The sequence below is a fragment of the Pezoporus occidentalis genome, unplaced genomic scaffold (assembly GCF_034315485.1).
Source record: "Pezoporus occidentalis ecotype Australia unplaced genomic scaffold, CSIRO_AGI_Poc_V1 ctg18, whole genome shotgun sequence".
In the NCBI taxonomy this organism is placed as follows: domain Eukaryota; kingdom Metazoa; phylum Chordata; class Aves; order Psittaciformes; family Psittacidae; genus Pezoporus; species Pezoporus occidentalis.
Window position 1 is genome coordinate 6,085,609 of NW_026913640.1, and position 18,485 is coordinate 6,104,093.

The 18,485-nt window shown below is 42.6% G+C and overlaps 1 protein-coding gene across 6 annotated transcripts in view; it reads right to left on the reverse strand.

Moving 5' to 3' along the window:
* Positions 1-11,317: 11,317 nt before the first annotated feature.
* WASF3 (WASP family member 3) overlaps positions 11,318-18,485 on the reverse strand; it is a 65,185-nt gene continuing 58,017 nt past the window's right edge. For 5 of the 6 annotated variants that reach the window (XM_062615147.1, XM_062615145.1, XM_062615149.1 and 2 more), the window contains 3 exons: positions 16,528-16,791; positions 14,549-14,922; positions 11,318-13,882 (listed from right to left, as the gene is read on the reverse strand). In XM_062615147.1, the coding sequence (XP_062471131.1) occupies positions 13,725-13,882; positions 14,549-14,922; positions 16,528-16,791 (796 nt within the window). In that variant the 3' untranslated portion in view covers positions 11,318-13,724. Of the gene's footprint in view, positions 13,883-14,548; positions 14,923-16,527; positions 16,792-17,642; positions 17,810-18,485 lie in introns of all 6 variants that reach the window. The other variant, XM_062615150.1, reaches the window with a different exon arrangement.

The window sequence follows — 18,485 nt, forward strand, 5'->3', positions numbered from 1 at the left end:
CTTACATACTGTGTGGAATAAATCAGGTTTTTCAGGAACAGTTATGTTCTCAGTGGATGCTGAATGCTAAGAGCTTTTCAGATCTCCACTATAATAGTAAGGATTATGTTGTACCATTTCAGACTGCTCTTGAATTCACTTCTATCCACACTTAAGCCATGCTTCCATGGCTGAAACCTCTAACCATCCGTGGTTACAAGTGACATTTCCAGCTTCTGATGTACACAAGCTATTCTTCAAGTCCACTCTTAAACTGATCCCGAATCATTAGAACTACCAGTGGCCAGGAAGAATCAGCGCATCCCCATGGATGTGTCAAACACACCCTTTGCGGCAGGCGTGCACGTGTAGTCACCTGGTTTCTGGTCAGAGAAACTGGGTGTTCACTAGGAATGAATGAGAACGAAGCACAGCACATACAGAGACATCAGATCCTAAAAGAGACTTCTCACAGAGAATGCAATCTAGGGACAGAATGATGAAAACAAGGCTGTCTGCTGCGTTTTGGTGCCACCTGCTCACATGGGGGTTTTTTAGGGGAGTTCACTTCAAGAAACTGCAGTCATCTGGCAGCTGAAATGCAAATACGCATTAAAATGTCAGTCCTGGAGTTTGTTTTGGCTGGAGATCTCCCGCGATGGGAAGATACGGTGATTGTACAGCGTGCAGACTCTCGGTGCTTCAATGGAATTCTCTCCGGATAAAATGAAGTCAATTGCCTTGAAAGAAATAACCCATTGAAATAACTAATTAAATGGGCTGAGTCTTAAAAGTAGTATCAGAATCTGCTCTCTTTCGTATAAAACATCAGCCTGTTTAATGGGATTTGCAGTATCTAAAGATTTCTTCCATATTTTATTTGCCTACCTAGGGCACAACCAAAGAGATCAAGTGACAGCCCCACGACAGCATGAGAAATAAGGAATGCACAGTAGATAAAGGCTTTAAATGCTGCAGCAGACACAGTTTTACAGAAGTAGCCTGTCTGAACATGTACCTGCTGCACACACAGAGGCTGCATTACAGATGGTCATTAACCAAGCTGGCTCAGCAGTAGCAGGGCTCTGGCGCTCCATTTCAAGGCATGGAAATGGTTTGTCTGGGAGGCGCAGACACCCCTGCCCATTTCGCTCACACTTCACCTGCCTTCTCCAACCCACGCTTGCCCCACTTGCTTGTGTGAGTTGCCCTTCAGTTCACTGTCCATACCAGATTTCTCTGGTTTTGGTACCAGGGATCCCAGCTCCATCCTTTCAAACTCCCCAGGCCCCTCCATTCCCCCTGGAGCCTCCTTACCTAGCTGTTCCCCGTCCCTTCTCGGGCAGCTAACCCTACTCCTATCGTGTCATGCACCTGTTTTCCTTCAACTCCCACAGTTTGTCATCCACCTCCTCCTACTTCAGTCCTCTCACACCTGCTGGTTCCTCCTGCACCTTTGCAAGTTAAAGTACAGCAGGTTCAAACAGACCTAACTGGGTTCTGCAAAGCTGATTAAAACCAGAGGAGGAAAATGTGATGTAGAGTCTGAATAAAGTTAATCATGTACTAACGGCTGTGTTCATTACACAGAAGTGAGAGCGTCGGGGAGCAGGAGGAGAAACAGCACCACAGCTTGGACTTGCAGAAGCTGTAGAGATCCAGCTGGGAAGCATCAGTACTCCGGCGCATCACGTTCACTGTGCTCTGCTACTGTGAATCACCATAAACTGCACAGCGTAAGGTTTTATGTATCAACTGTGGGCACTCAATTTCAGTTGTATTTCCTGTTGTGACAAGCCTTTGGAAAGAGGCATTGTGCTGATGGAAATGTTTTCTTTCATCATCACTTTTCCCATTTATTCAAGATCAAAGCAAGTTGTGGAAAAACAGAGCCTGTAGAACAGAATGGCTGAAGCAGATTGTTACTGCTGCTGTCAGCTCAGAGGAACGAACAACACGATCAATTGGCAGCAATGCCTTCCCGAGACAGTGCAGACGGATGTTGTGGTTACCCCATGGGCAGACCCAGACCAGAAGCAGGCTGGACTGAGGATCACACCATGGGCTGTAGGAACACTCTGGCAGCGTGGTCTTTGCTGAGATGCTGGGGGTTTAATCTGGATCCACTCTCTACTTGGTGTCATCACAGCATTACATTGAGAACAGTTTGGTCAATGTCAAATCTCTCTGCTCATGGGTGGGCTTTGAATTAAGAAGGATCCACAGCTCCTGTTCAGGCAACGTAGCTGCCCACTAACCCCTTGGATTCTGGGTAAGCTGCAGGGATCCCCTTTTCTTTCTGTGTTTACACCCCACCTGCACTGCAAGCTTCTGGCCATAGCCTCAAACACCAATAACATACTTCTCATTTCAGAAGAACCAAAAACCCACAAGGAAACTGCAGCTCTATCAACTTCATTAACACAGGATAAAATGATCCTTTTTATGCTATTAGTACTATTGGCTTGTAATCTCTTGGTGCAGTTTAGACATTAGAGTTTCAGATCTAATATTCCATCCAGAGGATGATATAAAAGCCACTATTGATTTCACTCCCTGTAAGCAGGCTTCATCTCTATGTAAATTAAAGATTCTATAACATATTTCACAATATAGATTAGTTGTCATTCAAGCATCGATTTGTCTCATGCCAACAGACTCACTTACCAGCTAGTTCCAGGTATTTACACACCTAATGAAATCTGGTGAGGCCTCTACACAGTGACACCTGCATCGACAGGCACACCATCAAACACCCCAAGGAAAATTTGGGATGGATTTCTTATGAGAGGAGTGGTATAAAGCATCGCTCACTGTCATTGTCCCGGGGGAAGGACTGTCCCCTTTCATTTCACCAGAGGAGCACAGAGGAAGATGCCAGCATCTTCCATCTACCAACCATTCACATCCTTCAAATCCTGGGAGAAGTTCCAGGAGACGGAGGGAAAAGGAAGGTGAATCAGCAGCAGGTTCCCCCTAAACATGAGGAAACCTGTGATGGTGACTGAGCACTGGCTCAGGCACCCAGCCCTAGGTGGCCCTGCAGGGGGCTGGACCAGTTGGCCTCCAGAACTTCCCACCCCAACCATCCAACACTGAGCTGCTGCAGTCCAGCCCCCTCTCCCCACAGGCCTCTACTTCATCTGTGCGAAGTCACATCACCTCCCAACTAGGGCAGGCTCAGAGGACGTGTGAGGACACTCACAGGCAGACGCTCAGCAGAGGTGCAGCAGCTTCCTCAGTGTCAGATCGTATCCATTCAGTGCTTTTAGCTTCGTAGCAGGTTTCCATTTCAGAGCATCTCTGCCTTGTTCCCACTTCCTCAGGGACAAGGGGACCATCAGCCTCCAGCAGCCACCACAGCTGTACATGCACTGAGGTTCTGCTGTATGCCGGCTTTACTGCAGCACCACTCGTTGAGGGGAACAAACAGCTGACAGAGCTGCAGAGAACACTTCCCAGGGCCTTTGTCCTCTTGGAGCTACCAAATCAGTAGAGCAGAGCTCACATTAAATGATGCCTTATTTTCATCTAATAATAGCTGGGTTTCTCTTATTGCGGAATAAAATCTGTGCAGGGCACTCCATTGAAAATGAGTTCCTCAGGGGGAAGGAAGTTGAAGAGATGATCAGCAGTTTTAAAGACGCTGATGTACATAGGAATATCTGCTCTGTGGCTGTATAGTAAAATAAAGGCATTGAGAGTTTGGGGAATAGCAAAGTGCATGAATCTCTGTATCTTGAACTTCATCTCTCGTCTGGGTTCTCATACAGCTAATTAGAATAAATTCTTATGAGTGCCCTATTTGTCCACTGGAGGTCAGTGTCTTCTACAGAAACACAGTCCCTTTTGCCTGGCACGTTTGCAGAATCAGAACTTTCACAGCAACACCTCATTTTCTTGTCAGCCTTGTACCCAGCTTCGGGTAGAAGGTAAAGGCAGAAGCCTAGTAGGGTCCATTGCTGCCAGAGGAAGCCCTCTCCTCACATGTGCCTTCAAAATCAAGCTAACGTTTTAATAAGGTGACACAGAAAAATGAAGTAACCACAAATTCATTGCTTCCCCAGCTGTTAAGCAGACTTGACCAGGGCAAAAGCCACTGGGGCCCTCCTGCAGCTCCCCTGCTACTGCTGCAGCACTGTAGGAGCCAAACACCTAGCTCTCCGCCCAGGTAAAGCAGCATCTACATGGGCAGGGAATGAACGTGCTCAAGCATCCTCATGATTCCTGCACCATCTGGCCTCGTATTCCCATCAAGCACTGCAGTGTAGCTGCCAGCCCATGGATTTGTACTATCTGGTTACTCCTACTTGGCTCATTTGCAGGCCGAGCTCCAAGGAAGGTGCCTGTTTGTGCTGCTGCACAGGCTGCGTAGGAGATGTGCTGCACCACACTGCTCCAGGCGCTCCCTCATTAGCGATGCTCCTGCAGCAACAGCCACCACCATGCCAGATGCTCAGCGCATCAGACACGGGTGTTTGCCTCCCCCAGGCCGAGCTATACATGATGTTGTAGGATGACAACAGTAGTGGACAGGAGTGTGGTGGGGAAGGCAAACAGTCGGGAAACAGAGCTGTGGGGCAGTCACACATCGCTCAGTTCAGGCACTGCCTGCACCAGTATCTCAGTTTGGATCTCTGATCGGCACTTTTGAAGTAGATCTGCTCATTCCCACCCACCATGCTTTAGCTCCCATCACAGAGCAGTGAATGGATCTGATTCCTTCCACACACAGCCAAGTGCCAGCCCTGATACCCCTGCAGCAGCAGGCAGTTAAGCTCACACAAAGCACAGCTCAGTGCTGACCAGCACCCACTACAGAGTTGCTCCCTTTGAGGTCCACTTCTGAGTAACATGGACATGGTCTGAACAACCAGTTGACATTGTGGCTGTTTAGGGTGCAGTAGAGCACCTGTCATCCGTGAAAGTCAAGGCAATTCTAGTGGAAAGAAAGGAACACTGCCAGGCATGCTCCTTGCCTTTATCTCTCTAGTTTAGGCACCAAATGGAAAACATGAGGTATTAAGTCTGATGAGTCCCATACCATGCTGTCCTGGGCTCAGCAGTAGCAGTCGTTTTTCTCCTTCTTGGTAGCTGGTGCAGTGCTGTGTTTTTCACTTTCAGCCTGGGAACAGCACTGATAACACCGATGTTTTTAGTTACTGCTCAAATGTTTGGTCTGACCAAGGACTTTGTGAGCCTCATGCTCTGCCAGGGAGGAGGGGAAGCCAGGAGGAAGCAGAGACAGGACACCTGACCCAAACTGACCAAAGAGGTATTCCATACCACAGCACATCATGCCCAGGATGTAACTGAGAGTGACCTGGAAGGGCTGGGAGACTGCAGGGTTGGAGGAGGTATCGGTCGGTGCTTGGTCAGACAGGGTGGGGCAAGTTATCGGTCGGCTGATGGTGAGGTGTTGTATTCTCTTCCCTTGTTATTTCCTTTATCATTGTTATTATTGGTGGTAGCAGCAGTGATTTGTGTTATACCTTAGTTACTAAACTGTTCTTATCTCAGTCTGTGGGAGTTACATTCGATTCTCCTCTTCACCCCTCCGGGAGTAGGGGGAGGGCAAGAAGCAGGGGAGTGAGAGAGCGACTGCGTGATTTATGGCTGACTGGGTTTAAAACACGACACTTGTATCTCAAGACCTGAAACTGTCAAGTTCTGTGTTATTTTATTTACCTTCTGAGCTAATAAACTCACGGTATCTTCGAGTTCCATCCTGCCAATACCACTGATGCTCTTCAAAGGAAACTTTGCTCCTTCCATCCCACTACCTCTCCATTTCATCCCACATATGCCTCCTGTGCCAACAAATTTTCCCACATCTTTTCTACAGCAGTAAGAGCCCTGTTGCCATTCAAACAGATGGGTGAGGATAAATGGTTGTTGCCCAAAACCCAGAGAGAAGCAATACGGTGCAGCAGGCTGGTAATCACAGCAATTGTGCAAAGCTCACACCTGGAGGGCTTAAAATAGAGCTGCAGTTTAGAAGGATGCTTTACCCCCATACTCCTTAAATAACCCACCCTGAATATTCATGTTTGGCTTTCTGAGCAGAAAACATTCCCAGCTCACCAGACACCTTTAATAATTCCTGTACTCATGAATTTTAAAGGAGACCTATTTACTATTTAAATGTCAACTTAAGTCTATCTATCCTGATCAGGTATCGAGGCCAGCACTGCCAGTGTTGCTTGTACTCTCATGTCTCAACTGATCAGCAAAGGAAATCAATGCTGGAGCAGGCAGATGGCTGAATCAAAGAGAAAGGTCATTACATACTGCAGCTGGTAAGGTGAAGAGATAGGGAAGGTGATCTACAGGGAGAAGGTTTAAATTTAGCCTCAACATTCAGAGTGTATGGAGATAAAAAGTAACATCAATTACTCACCAAAACGTCTCCCATTGTTTAGCACAGGTCTTTCTCTTCTTCCCCATCTCTGTCCTAAAAATCCCAATTTCCCTGCCTCCCATTTAAGAGACAAAAGAACACCACAGACCTGTGATGTTGTTATCCCCACATAAGTGAGGCATCCGGTACTTAAACGCTTTTTCTCTGGTAATACAGTACAAAAGAAGCAACATTACAGTGAGACAACCCCTGTGTCTCTTATCTCAAGTAAATCCTAGTTGTTAGCCACTGCCTCACTATTTGGTGTATTTTAACTAGGTTTGAAAATCCCTAAAGTGAGGATTTATGATGTCTTTTGGCAAAGTAGGAAGTCAATCCATCACACCATATAAATAATTCATATACATTCGAGAAACACAGCAAGGAATATAGGTCAGGAGGAGCACCGCAGGAGAGGGATGGAGCATCCTTCATTTCAAGCATGTTGTAGGCCTAAATTCTGCTTCCTAGACAGACTGAGTCAACTTAGGAGTTGAAGATGCTCTTACATAATTCAAAAAGCAAAGGGTGGTTTGACAGTCACTGGGGGTTGAAGAGAACACAAAGGAGAAACATAATGTAGAGGATTAGTGAGTTTCAGATAATGATCTGTCTGATGGAAGTCAGCTGGGTACACAACACCCATTTTTCTCATCTTAAAGCATCAATGATGCATCACAATGGTGTTTTTCAGTAGTTACAGCAAATCAGTGACTGGTTACTGAGGAGCAATGAGCCAGCAGAACCTATAAACTCCAAATGCGCCTAGTAACCACTGCCATTTGAATAATCAAGATCCAGGTGTGTGTCAGTATCTCCATACACACATCACAACACAGGGCTGCACACTACATACCTTGATGTTCTCTTGTCACAGGTGGATTAAACATTTCCATGAACCTCCAGATTTCTTCACAGCAATCCCAGAAGTTCACCAACTGCTGTAAGCAAGACTTGTAACCCTTTGTTAGAGCAAAATGGGCCATAAACACAAATCAAGCAGAAATAAACTTATGGGGAAACTTTAGAAGTCTAGAAAGCGTTACTTGGGTCACCATGGAGAATATGAAACACACACAAAGAAAAACCTTCTTCCTCAACATAATGGCAATCAGAAGCAGCTTAGGCAGCTGCGTGAAGACACCCTAAGCAAAAGAGTTTTAGAAGTACATTAAATTTGGAAGGAAACCAAACAGAACAGGAAAAGAAACCAATCCAGGTGGAGCTGAAAACATCACAAAACCAGATGTCACAAAATGAGTTGTTTAGGGTCACTCAAAGAATGACAAAGGTATTATTAGCAAGAGTAGGTTTAACATGATTTTAGACAGGTATGAATTAACAGAATTCAAAGGCAAAGTTCACTCTATTACTTATTACATGGATGAAGCATACAAAAGAAAATTGAGGTAAAAATGGTTGATACAGAGACCAAAGTTACAAAGGGTGAGGGAAACGCTCCCGTTGAGTCACAAGGTTCAGAACAGACCCCCTTGCTTTCTGAACCCCTGACAGAGCCTAGGTGCAGCTGAATCTAGCCTTAGTCTCAGACTTGGTCAATGGTTTGTGTCTGATGGACAATAAAAGAAATGTGAGATGATAGAATCAAGTCCTGCTGCAGCAGGGAATGGGGAGGTCCTTGGCTGGCAACACAAACTCCACCTATCAATAACCAGAAGGAACAGATTCGAGAGAGCAGGATGCACAGGGACAGGCTGCACGTGATAATCAACACTGGGTCAACTGCCTCCAGGACAGCAAAGGCATTTCTGCAATGGCTGGGGAACACATCCAGTTGTGAAGGGTGACAAGCAGTGGTCACAAGGCCATTCGGCAAGTCAGAGAAAGGCACCCAATTAGGGACTGGAAAGTTAAGCTCACTAGAGAAGTAAAACACTAACAGCAGGATTAATCAGAAACCAGAACAAGGAACTCATCAGCCCTGGCAGATATCAGGAGAGCCCGATTTTCAAGAACAGATTAAACAGAAGTCAGGCGAGCTCCGCCAACCCCTCCAGTACAGTTGGTAGGACTCCTGGTTTAGAGCTGCTGTCAAAGACAGATGGGACAGACAGCCCAGTATTAACTGGCATTATGGTAACTGCCAGATTCCCAGCCCTCTCCTCCTTTGACCTACACTGCACTGGCAACGTGATTACTGAACAGGGTAGATAGCTTTCATGTGAGGAGAGCGTGTGAATGACTTGGAACGGCAGTTTTCATGTAGTACGACAGCATGTGAGTGACTTGCAAAGGCAACACATCTAAGGCAAGCTGCTGAGACACCTCAGAAACAGGTGCCCTCAGCCCTAACCTCCAAAGCTCTCTGCGTATGACCCCCTCATGATAAGAAAATGAAGTACTCCCTGCTCTGGCTAATCAGATAAGAACGTCTGTCTGCAGCAGTAAGAATTAAGCTCTGAAGAGACTACTATATTTAGCTAAGCTTTCTTAGGGCCTACTCTTTTTCTTACGTAGCCGAAGAAAAGCCCAGTCCAGCACACATGTAGCAGCGCACACCTGCGTCACCCACAGATGAGAACACATTTCTCCAGCAAAAGCTACAGTATTTAACAGCACATGGAAAAAAACATTCTTCGCTTCTACTTATCAGTAGAGAAAGCAAAACATGAAATTCCTTCTCGCTGTTTTGTAGTTAAAGGACATCTTCTCGGTGTTTTCATTCTTTATCTGCATCTCTTTAATTAAAGATGACTGTCAACTGGACATCCACGATCCCTTCAGTTCCCACACTTCCTTTAAGTGCAAGGGAGCTGGGAAGGGTGTTCAGTGACAAGCTCAAGTCACTCCTGACGATTCCCTGTCAGACACTAGGGCCTGAGGGATACTAGCAGGGACCACAAATAATTTTCATTCCCTTATGTAATGCCAAGCACACTGACAATGTGTAAGTATCTGAAGATGGAGCTGCCTCAAGATGATGACAAGCCTTGGGGTAAGTACAAGTGCATGTATGTACACATTCATATTAGGAATGCCTTAAAATCAGAATTAACCATTCAGACTGGCTCCCCCCACAGGACAAGAAGCTTTCCCAAAGCAGACTGTAGCAGGTTGGATTTCTGCTTATTTGGCTTTTCAGGAAGAGCAGAATTGGAAAGGCACCTTAAACAAAAAACATCTCTGCCAAAGCCATCTCTGGATAAGCTGTTCCAATATTTATTTTACCCTGCTGCTACAAAATAGCACCTCAGCTCAAGATAGAACTCATGCAACTTCAGCTTCCAGCCACAAGATTCTAATGAGATTTTCATTACCATCAGGTTTATGCCCAGTGCAGTTTTACAGTGAGATTTTAAATGTTTAGGTCTTACACATCTGCTGTATCCTCAGGAATGTTGTTTCAAGTGGAAGGGAACGCCTCTTCATTATTAAAACAATGCCCAGCGCAGTTCATCTTAGTGCAGAGGAAACTGAAATATCCAAAAACCCAACTGATGGTCGTTCAGCTACAGGGAATGATTTTTTAGCACACAAAAAGACAATCATAAAAGCTGCAGAGGCATTACACTGAGCAATCGACAGTCCTAACTCCAACCCCAACTGATAAATGGGCAGTTATAAAGGCTTTACTAAGGTAGCCTTCGAATCAAAATCGCGAACTCATATATTCAGTTTCTATCTGGAACTGGGATCTTTGCTCTAAATTATCTGCAGCAAGTTCAAATCTAAGATGGAAAATTTCAGCACAGGGACTGGAATTTTCAGCTGAACAGAATAAAGATGAATTTATTTTCCCAGGAAACAAAGTCTAAGATGCATCAATAAATTGTTTAATTTACAATTAGGTTACTATAGCATATAATTGGTTTATATAAGTTCTTCCCAGTATAATGAAAAACCTCTCCTGTTCCATACCAGCTTTTAATCTGACTACAGCTAAAAAGATTAAAGACATTTTTCTAGTAGGCAGATATGGGTTTGCACTTTACAACATTGCATTTGGTGTCATTGACCTAAAAAGACTCTTCCTTATTCAAAAAAGCGTGGAAGGGCACTTGCTAATGCAACTCATGCATTCTGTGCTGTTTCTTCTGGAAGCAAAGCTGCTGCTTAATGCATTTTACTGAAAAATGATAAAAAATAAAGCTACCTGCAGGGAAATTAACACCTGTTGTCCTGGGTTCAGCAGTAGCAGTCATGTTTCTCCTTCTTGGTAGCTGGTGCAGTGCTGTGTTTTGACTTTCGGCCTGGGAACAGAGCTGATAACAATGATGTTTTGGTTTGGCCAAGGACTTTGTGAGCCTCATGCTCTGCCAGGGAGGAGGGGAAGCCAGGAGGAAGCAGAGACAGGACACCTGACCCAAACTGACCAAAGAGGTATTCCATACCACAGCACGTCATGCCCAGGATGTAACTGGGAGTTAGCCGGAAGGGCTGGGAGACTGCAGGGTTGGAGGAGGTATCGGTCGGTGCTTGGTCGGGCTTGGGGGGTGAGTTATCGGTCAGCTGGTGGTGAGGTGTTGTATTCTCTTCCCTTGTTATTTCCTTTATCATTATTATCATTGGTGGTAGCAGTAGTGATTTGTGTTATACCTTAGTTACTAAACTGTTCTTATCTCAACCTGTGGGAGTTGCATTCTTTTGATTCTCCTCTCTGTCCCTCCAGGAGTAGGGGGAGGGAAAGAAGGGGGGGAGTGAGTGAACGAGTTACCTGACTGGGTTTAAACCACAACACCTGTTTACAGCAGCCAAGAACTTCAACTCTGAGCTTCAATTGAGGTTGCAAAAGAAGTATTTATGTTAGGAGCAGCAGTACCTTAAGGAGTGTGGTTTTGTAGACTCCAGACCAAGAAAACCATGTTCCTGGAATCACAGATAGCTTTTGGAAGCCTTACATTTTCATTTCTGTTATTTATTGATTAGGGATAAAGATTGATAGCAAAATCTTACTAATCCAAGGAAGGACAAACAGACTCAAAAGTGAGATTTTATTCGTATTTGTTACTTATTCACAACTCAAAGTATGATAAAACCTATAAAACCAGCCTAGAATAATGTTAGTTTACATCACTAAATTCAATTCACACTTTATTAATAAAATACTGAAAGGAAAATGACAACATTGCAGGTTCAGAAAGACAGGTTGGCTACCATGACTGAAAACCCTATACTATTTTTACTGGTCACAAATGGTTGCTTGTTTAGTGCTTATTATTTAAAATTAACACAAGTTACAAAATTTCAGTCACACCTAACTTCTGTGCTCATAAAATATACCTTCTGTCATATCAAATTCCAGTCGACTGGAAAGAATCTCCTGCTGAGCTATTTCATTTCGACCTGTATTAAAAGAATATCTTGAGTATTCTCCCCCCATACACAATCATGTAGCACTGCAGTCCCAGGTGCATTTTGAGCCTTCCTGGCCAAGAAATTATCTCACAAGTTACTGTGCAAGCACACCATGAGAAGAACAAATCATCTCTCACACAGTGGTGAGAACCATCATCAGGATACAGCTTCACTTCTATCCTCTGTGGTGCACATACAGACCTCAGACTCCAGGGCACAAAATAAAGCAGCTTTCAGCTCTGTATTTTAAGGCAAAGACAAACCCATCTCCAACTAAAAGGGAGATGAGTACCTTGAGCTGCCACAAATTACCAAGAGCTGTAGTTACTCACCATTATGCAGAGATTGGTCATACTTTCCACGATAGGTTTAACACCAACATAGCGGCAGCATGTTACCACCCTACCACAAAGACAGCCACCACTGATTGAAAAATCATACGCAGATTAAACAGCAATGCAGTAGCCAATAGTTTGCATGCAAACATTGTGCTGGACTGTTACAATCTCAGGACTAAAACTGTTAATTGTGTAAACAGAGGTTTGATAATGATCTTCTGTTTCTCTTTTTATTTTACATCCTTTTCGTTAACAACAGATAGGGCCTCACAGAAGAAAGGAGCTTTACCAAATGGTAGACCTGGAATGACACAGACTTCAGTTACAAAGATTAAAACTAATCTGGTAAGGAAAGAACTCTTCCCCTGCTATGAATTTTTAAAAACCTCATTAGGCAAAGCAGCAGCCTGAGTCTCAGTCCGGAAGAGAGGAAAACCAAAACAACATTTTAATACTGTACTGCAGAAAACAAGAAAAGGAATTCTTAAAGAATACAGAGACATCCAAAGCAAACTGTATGGCAGCAACTGCTCCTAGGAAAGGGGAAAAGGGTGTGTATATACATGGCATAGTACCTAAACACCCATTAAAACTGCTTTAACTGCCAATGTTTTATCAATGAGAGGTACTGGGAAAGAAATACATTCAAAAGAAACAGTTTTGAGTACATGCTACAGGAAACAGAAAAGGATCTGTCATGACTAAACATGTACAAATCATCTGCAACAAAACTTATTTACAACCACTTATACCTACAGACATAAAGACTGAGTTTAATACTTGTGAAATGTATCTGATTGCTAGATCTGGACTGTTCCAATCTTTAGGAATAACTGAGTAATATTTTACACTGCAATAACCATATGGCTTCAGTCAGGTCTATCCTCAAGTCTTTGCATCTCCGTTGATCTGTAGCATAAAACTGAAAACTTCCATTTGTAACAGGGACAATACAGCTGCTACCTGAGACCCCCCATCGCACTACCCAACAAGCAGCCAGCAACCTAGAGCTGGCACTGTTACCAGCTTAGCCAGTCTGCTCACAAAGTGTTGATTTTGGATCAAGTGGATTTGTTCTTCAAAGCATACATTTCATCATCTGCTACATTTTTCATGATAAAAAGAAACATTATATAAAATTCTGTATGCAAAAAAACCTAAGCCCAGTATGATTAAAAATAGACTAAGGTGGGCATAATCAGTAACTAATAAAAAAAGCTAAGAGTCATATTTATGGAACTCAACATTTAGTCATATAGTTAACTGCCCTCAAAGCCTAACAACCAGACCAATTCACAAGTACCTACAGTTGCTTACATAATTAAAAGAATAAGATGTGAAGTCAAAAAAATAGATTTTATTCCTTCAAGATCAGGAAATAAAATGCTGGTTCTGTAACAGTGCAACAACTGCAGTGTATTTTGCACGCAGCACATCATTTGCTACATTTAGTGGCACTTGAGTATTACGCAGTAAATACTGGAAGTAAGACAAGTTTCTGATCTGCATAAGCATAATCACATCATTATTACCAGAGTTGCTAAGCTACAGCATTCTGAATAATACCAACTCAATTTCAGCACTTCGATCACTAGCCTTAATAGATGTCAACGTCCTGCTTTACATCTTGCTAAGAAAGCAATCACTGAAGCCAAGTATTTAATGAACTCGCTACGAGGCTTGGACCAAGTTCAATCTGACCAGTCGTTCTCATCAAACTCTGAATCATCATCAGAATCACTGTATTCTACAGCAATGCGTCTCGAAAGGATGGTTGCCACATCATTTCCAACAGGCTCGCGCTTTGCTTCTTGCTCACGTTGCTCCTGCACCTTTTTCAGCTGAATTCCTGTAGAGACAATTATTCTCAAAGTTTTCTCCACAAGAGATTTTAAATTTCCTATTGTTATTGGTGAGGCTTTTGTATTCTAACAATACAGTCAGGAAGAAGGGGAAAAAGAGAAGCCATTTACTTAGAGCCTCCCTGAGCCAGGAAAAGAGACAAAAAGGGGAGATTGGAATCCATTCTCAGAGACTGAATACTTGTAGACTTCTAAAACTCCTATGTTAAAACTAAATATTCAAGACTTTACAGGTTCTTTTGATCTGAAGTTGTGAATAACTGTATCTGGAAATACCATTATATCTACAGCTGCATACTATAAGCCAAATCAGGAGCAGCCACTAGTCATTGGTTAAAAATCACTGGGCTGGTGTTGGATAACTCTGTTCTTCTGAAAAATCCATGAAGATCTAATGGCTATTTTACATAATGAACGCAGGTTTCATTTGATTATGCCCACAGAAGCCACAGAACGTATCTGATAAAGCTGTACATCTTTAGGCATTAGGAAGAGATCCAAAGTCAGGGCTGACAAACATTAGGGTGTGGTACCTGAGGTTACCTAGTCTCTCAGTGACATTCTGCCCAGCTGGGAACAGAAGCCATGAACTCAGTTCACTGGAAAACAGTGCTTTCACTGAAATAAAGAACTAGAAGTCAGTGTCCACTTACCCATTCGAATGGCAGCAAGAAGGTCACTCCGTGCATCACTTATTGGTGCCTGTGTGGGTTCATGACGTTTTGCCTCCATAGCTAGAGGAGCATGCATTGGGGAGGAAGAGAGGGATGAACCTGTAACAGGAGGGCCTGGAGGGGGAGGAGGTGGGCCAGGAGGAGGAGGAGCAGTGACAATAAGCCCACTAGAAGGAGGAGGATGAGTAGCTGCATAGGCAGAGCCAGTCACCGGTCCAGAATGGGAAGGCGGCACAGGAAGTTGAAGGGGACTAACAAATGCAGTTTGCGCGGAAGGAATCAAAGGAGGAGGAGGAGGAGGAGGGGGAGGACCTGTAGGATTGTAATAATCCACCATCTGAGCTGGAAGCATCCTATGTAAAACAAAACAAAAACATTTAATGAATTAAAAGTTGGGACTTACAGAATGATCACCCCTTAAACTGCTCTCATCCAACCTCAGCTAAAACAAAAATCAAAAGGAATTTAAACTGGTGAGTTAAATATGCAAGTTATTATAAACATATAAATTGACAAATCTTGATAAAGTATTGAGATTTAAGGCAAACGAAGTTAAAGGCAATATGCTTTCAGCACTCCACAAGGTAAGATTTTTATATTGATACTCCTGCTAATTAAGTATAAAGCTAAATAATTTATACATCTACCCTCTGAGAATGTTAAGTACAATACTCATGATGAAGAAGGGACCAAGGCAACTGTGGACTATACATATCACTTCCATAGAACTAAGCATTAGAACAGATAGTAAAAGACACAGGCATGGAGGACAATGGAAAGTATGAATGGAATGATTTACCCAAAGGTATATCATGCATCTCATGTGCGCTTTAGTCAAGTTCATCAATTTAAATATGATGTAATTAAATTGATACATTTGATTGATACTTCAAAAAGGAGGAACAGGGAAGAGCTGATTTCTTTGTTAAAATGTCATTAAAAGAATTCTTAAGCAGAAAAAATGGTGATTAATGTAAAAGTTATGAAGCAGGTAAAAAACTAGATATAGGAGACAGGATTTGAAAGGAAGTTACTGATGACATTCAGTGATACATGTCAATGTATGACATCTGTGATACACTGACAGTGGTCATGTACCTGGGGACTAAGCACAAGTATTTCTGCTATAAACTGGAAATAACAGAGAAAATGCAGGTTGGAGCAGTCAATCATGGCATAACTGAGTCATCTACAGCATGATACTATCATGAAGCAAGCAAATGCTATCCCAGGGTGCATCAAGTGAGGCTAAAAAAACCTTGGCTCGCTTAGCCTTGCACTACAGGCAGGAATAATTACAGCTTTCCTGGGGTTACAATTCTTCAGTTTAAGCTGTTGAAGCACAAGAAGACACAGGCACAGAGTGGTCCAAAAGCAGATGTTTGCTTGCTATCAGAGCTGGTACTCTGGCACAAGCCTTTCTTCAAAATGTTTCATATTTTGTCTATGTAGCAGAGAAAACAGCTACACAGATAAATTCATCTCCTGAATTATGGAGGTGTCTGTGGCAGTAGGGAGCTTGATTCTGTGTCTGAGAAGATGCCTTCCAACTCTGTCATAAGCTCCCTTAAAAAGCTATTTCAGGGATGCAACACAGACTGACGTGCAGAAAAAGCGTTGCTGAATGTAACATTTCCTGAAGTTTAGAATAATATTCAGATTATGCTGTAATTATTTTCCAGCTTAAAGGAAAATTAACCACTTCTCAATGTTATGTTAGAAACCCTTAATATTTTATAAGCATATTGATTTCACCACATTCAATACACAGTTCATTACTTCTGCTTTCACTATTCCTCAAGTTCTTACACAGAAATTACACTGTTTTTTTTCCTGTCCTCTTCAGGGAAGTAAACTAATGTATGCTGTGTGTATGCATTATATATTATGGTGGTCATGAAAAACACGCATCCCTCTAGTTTTGTCAAGAATCCACTGGAATAAAACAGGAGTTTTACCCATATTCTGCTGGTACCACAGGTACTGAGCTATGCTGGCCATCAGAAGGCTGGGGTGGAGGTGGAGGTGGTTGCTGAGGTCTGTTTAAAGTAGCATGTCGTACAGTGGTAGAAGGTGGTCTGTATTCATGCTCATGGCTTTGGGATGCTGCCATGTACTGTGGACCATCTCCCGTTCCATATGAAGGCATTGCTATCTGCTGATGGAGGGAATGATTCGGAGTAGCAGGATAAGAATAATCTGTAACATCAGATGCATGGGACCTAAAATTGAAGTAAATGGATGCAGAAGAACAGATTATGTGAGTGTAACAGAGTATTCTCTAAAATAGCTCACAAGAGAAGCTAAAAAGAATGCAATCAGAACTACTTTTCTTGCACCAGGACTCCCTGGTTATCAAGCACCATTCCCTTGTAAGAACACAGAAAGCACAAGAACAAATGCAACAAAAAAATCCCCATGTTTATCTTAACATGACTTGGAAATAAATTAGTCTGACAAGTCAGTACAAGAGGACTGAAACAATGGATTCAGCATACTGCTGCCTGCAGCATGTTCTCTTCTAATGCAGACTTTAAAAAAGGCAATAAAAATTTAGAGCTTTCTCCAGATTTTAGAATTCTTTAGCAGCCATAAGGAGGCATACTGTGTTTGTCAATGATTGTGACAGTCCATTGGTTTAACATGCTAATACTTACCAGGCCTGCCTGAAGTTAACAATGGCAATAGAAAAGGAAAGCAATACTTCAAGCACTGACAATTATGCAGAAGAATACATATTACCAAAGCAAAGAAAAACAATTTCAAAAGTTAGAAAATGCTTTTTAAGTTGTTTGCACAATTTTACTGGAAAGGCTTAGAGAAACTGAGAAAAGTAAATATTAGTTGAGCAGAGAGTTCATAAAGATACAAAGTCTAGGATGTTCTGTCAAATAAGCCCAAGAGAGGGAGCAAATGATCTCTTCATCCCATTACTGCAAATAGTTGTTTTAGTAATGAGCAATCGTGCAGCCTGGCTTTTAGTGTACACAGTAAACTGATGCGCTTATCTGTAAGACTGGAAGCAAGGTAAGCAACAAAAAGCCAGGGCTTTGAGTAAAACAAAATGACAAACCCTTTCGGCATTTTGTCCTCTTTCATGCTTCCTGCCTGCTCCGTTTTCTTTGCGTCACTCATGAACTCAATGCCCATTTTCCTTCTCTCCCACTCTTCTTTTCTTGTTCTTACTTTTCTCACATTAATTTGCTGGTTTCTGTTTGGGTTCAGCTTGTGTTTCTCTCTCTAAAGCACAGTAAGTATAACAAATACATTGTAAATCACCAGAGTCTGGACACTTGGATGTCAATGTTTTATGCACAAGTCTTCAAATTAGCAAATGAGAAGAAACATGAGCTTTCTTACTTTAGCATTAAAAAAAGACTCACAATATAGCACACACACTTCTTCAGAACCGTATTTATAAAGCACTGCTCATGTGGTACTTGTACGTATAAAAACATCTTGTACGGCATAAAAACATCTCCTAAAATGGTACTTACTTCTATCTGTATGGGGCTTCAGTAGCTTAATTCCTACAGCTAAGAGTACCCCAAAGACAAAAAATGGAAAGCATTTTCTCCACCTCACTACCATTTACAAAATCAACCCTTCACGAATATAAAACAGATTTCAGGATTCAGTCAATTCACTGAAATTTACCGCTCTCCATACATCATAAAATTTGAAAGGAACAAGGTATCTGCCACATCACGACATCTATATCAGACAATTATGCATCCAACAATTTTTGCTTAAAAACATTCTACAGATTGCAAACATTATGGATATCTGAAAATGGTCAAATACAAGTTGACTCGGCAGGGAGATAGAAACAAATCATTTCAATATGCTCATTTAAATGCAAGAATCTTGGAAGCAGGTGTGAAGGCTAGAAAATGCAGAACCCAATGAAAAAAAT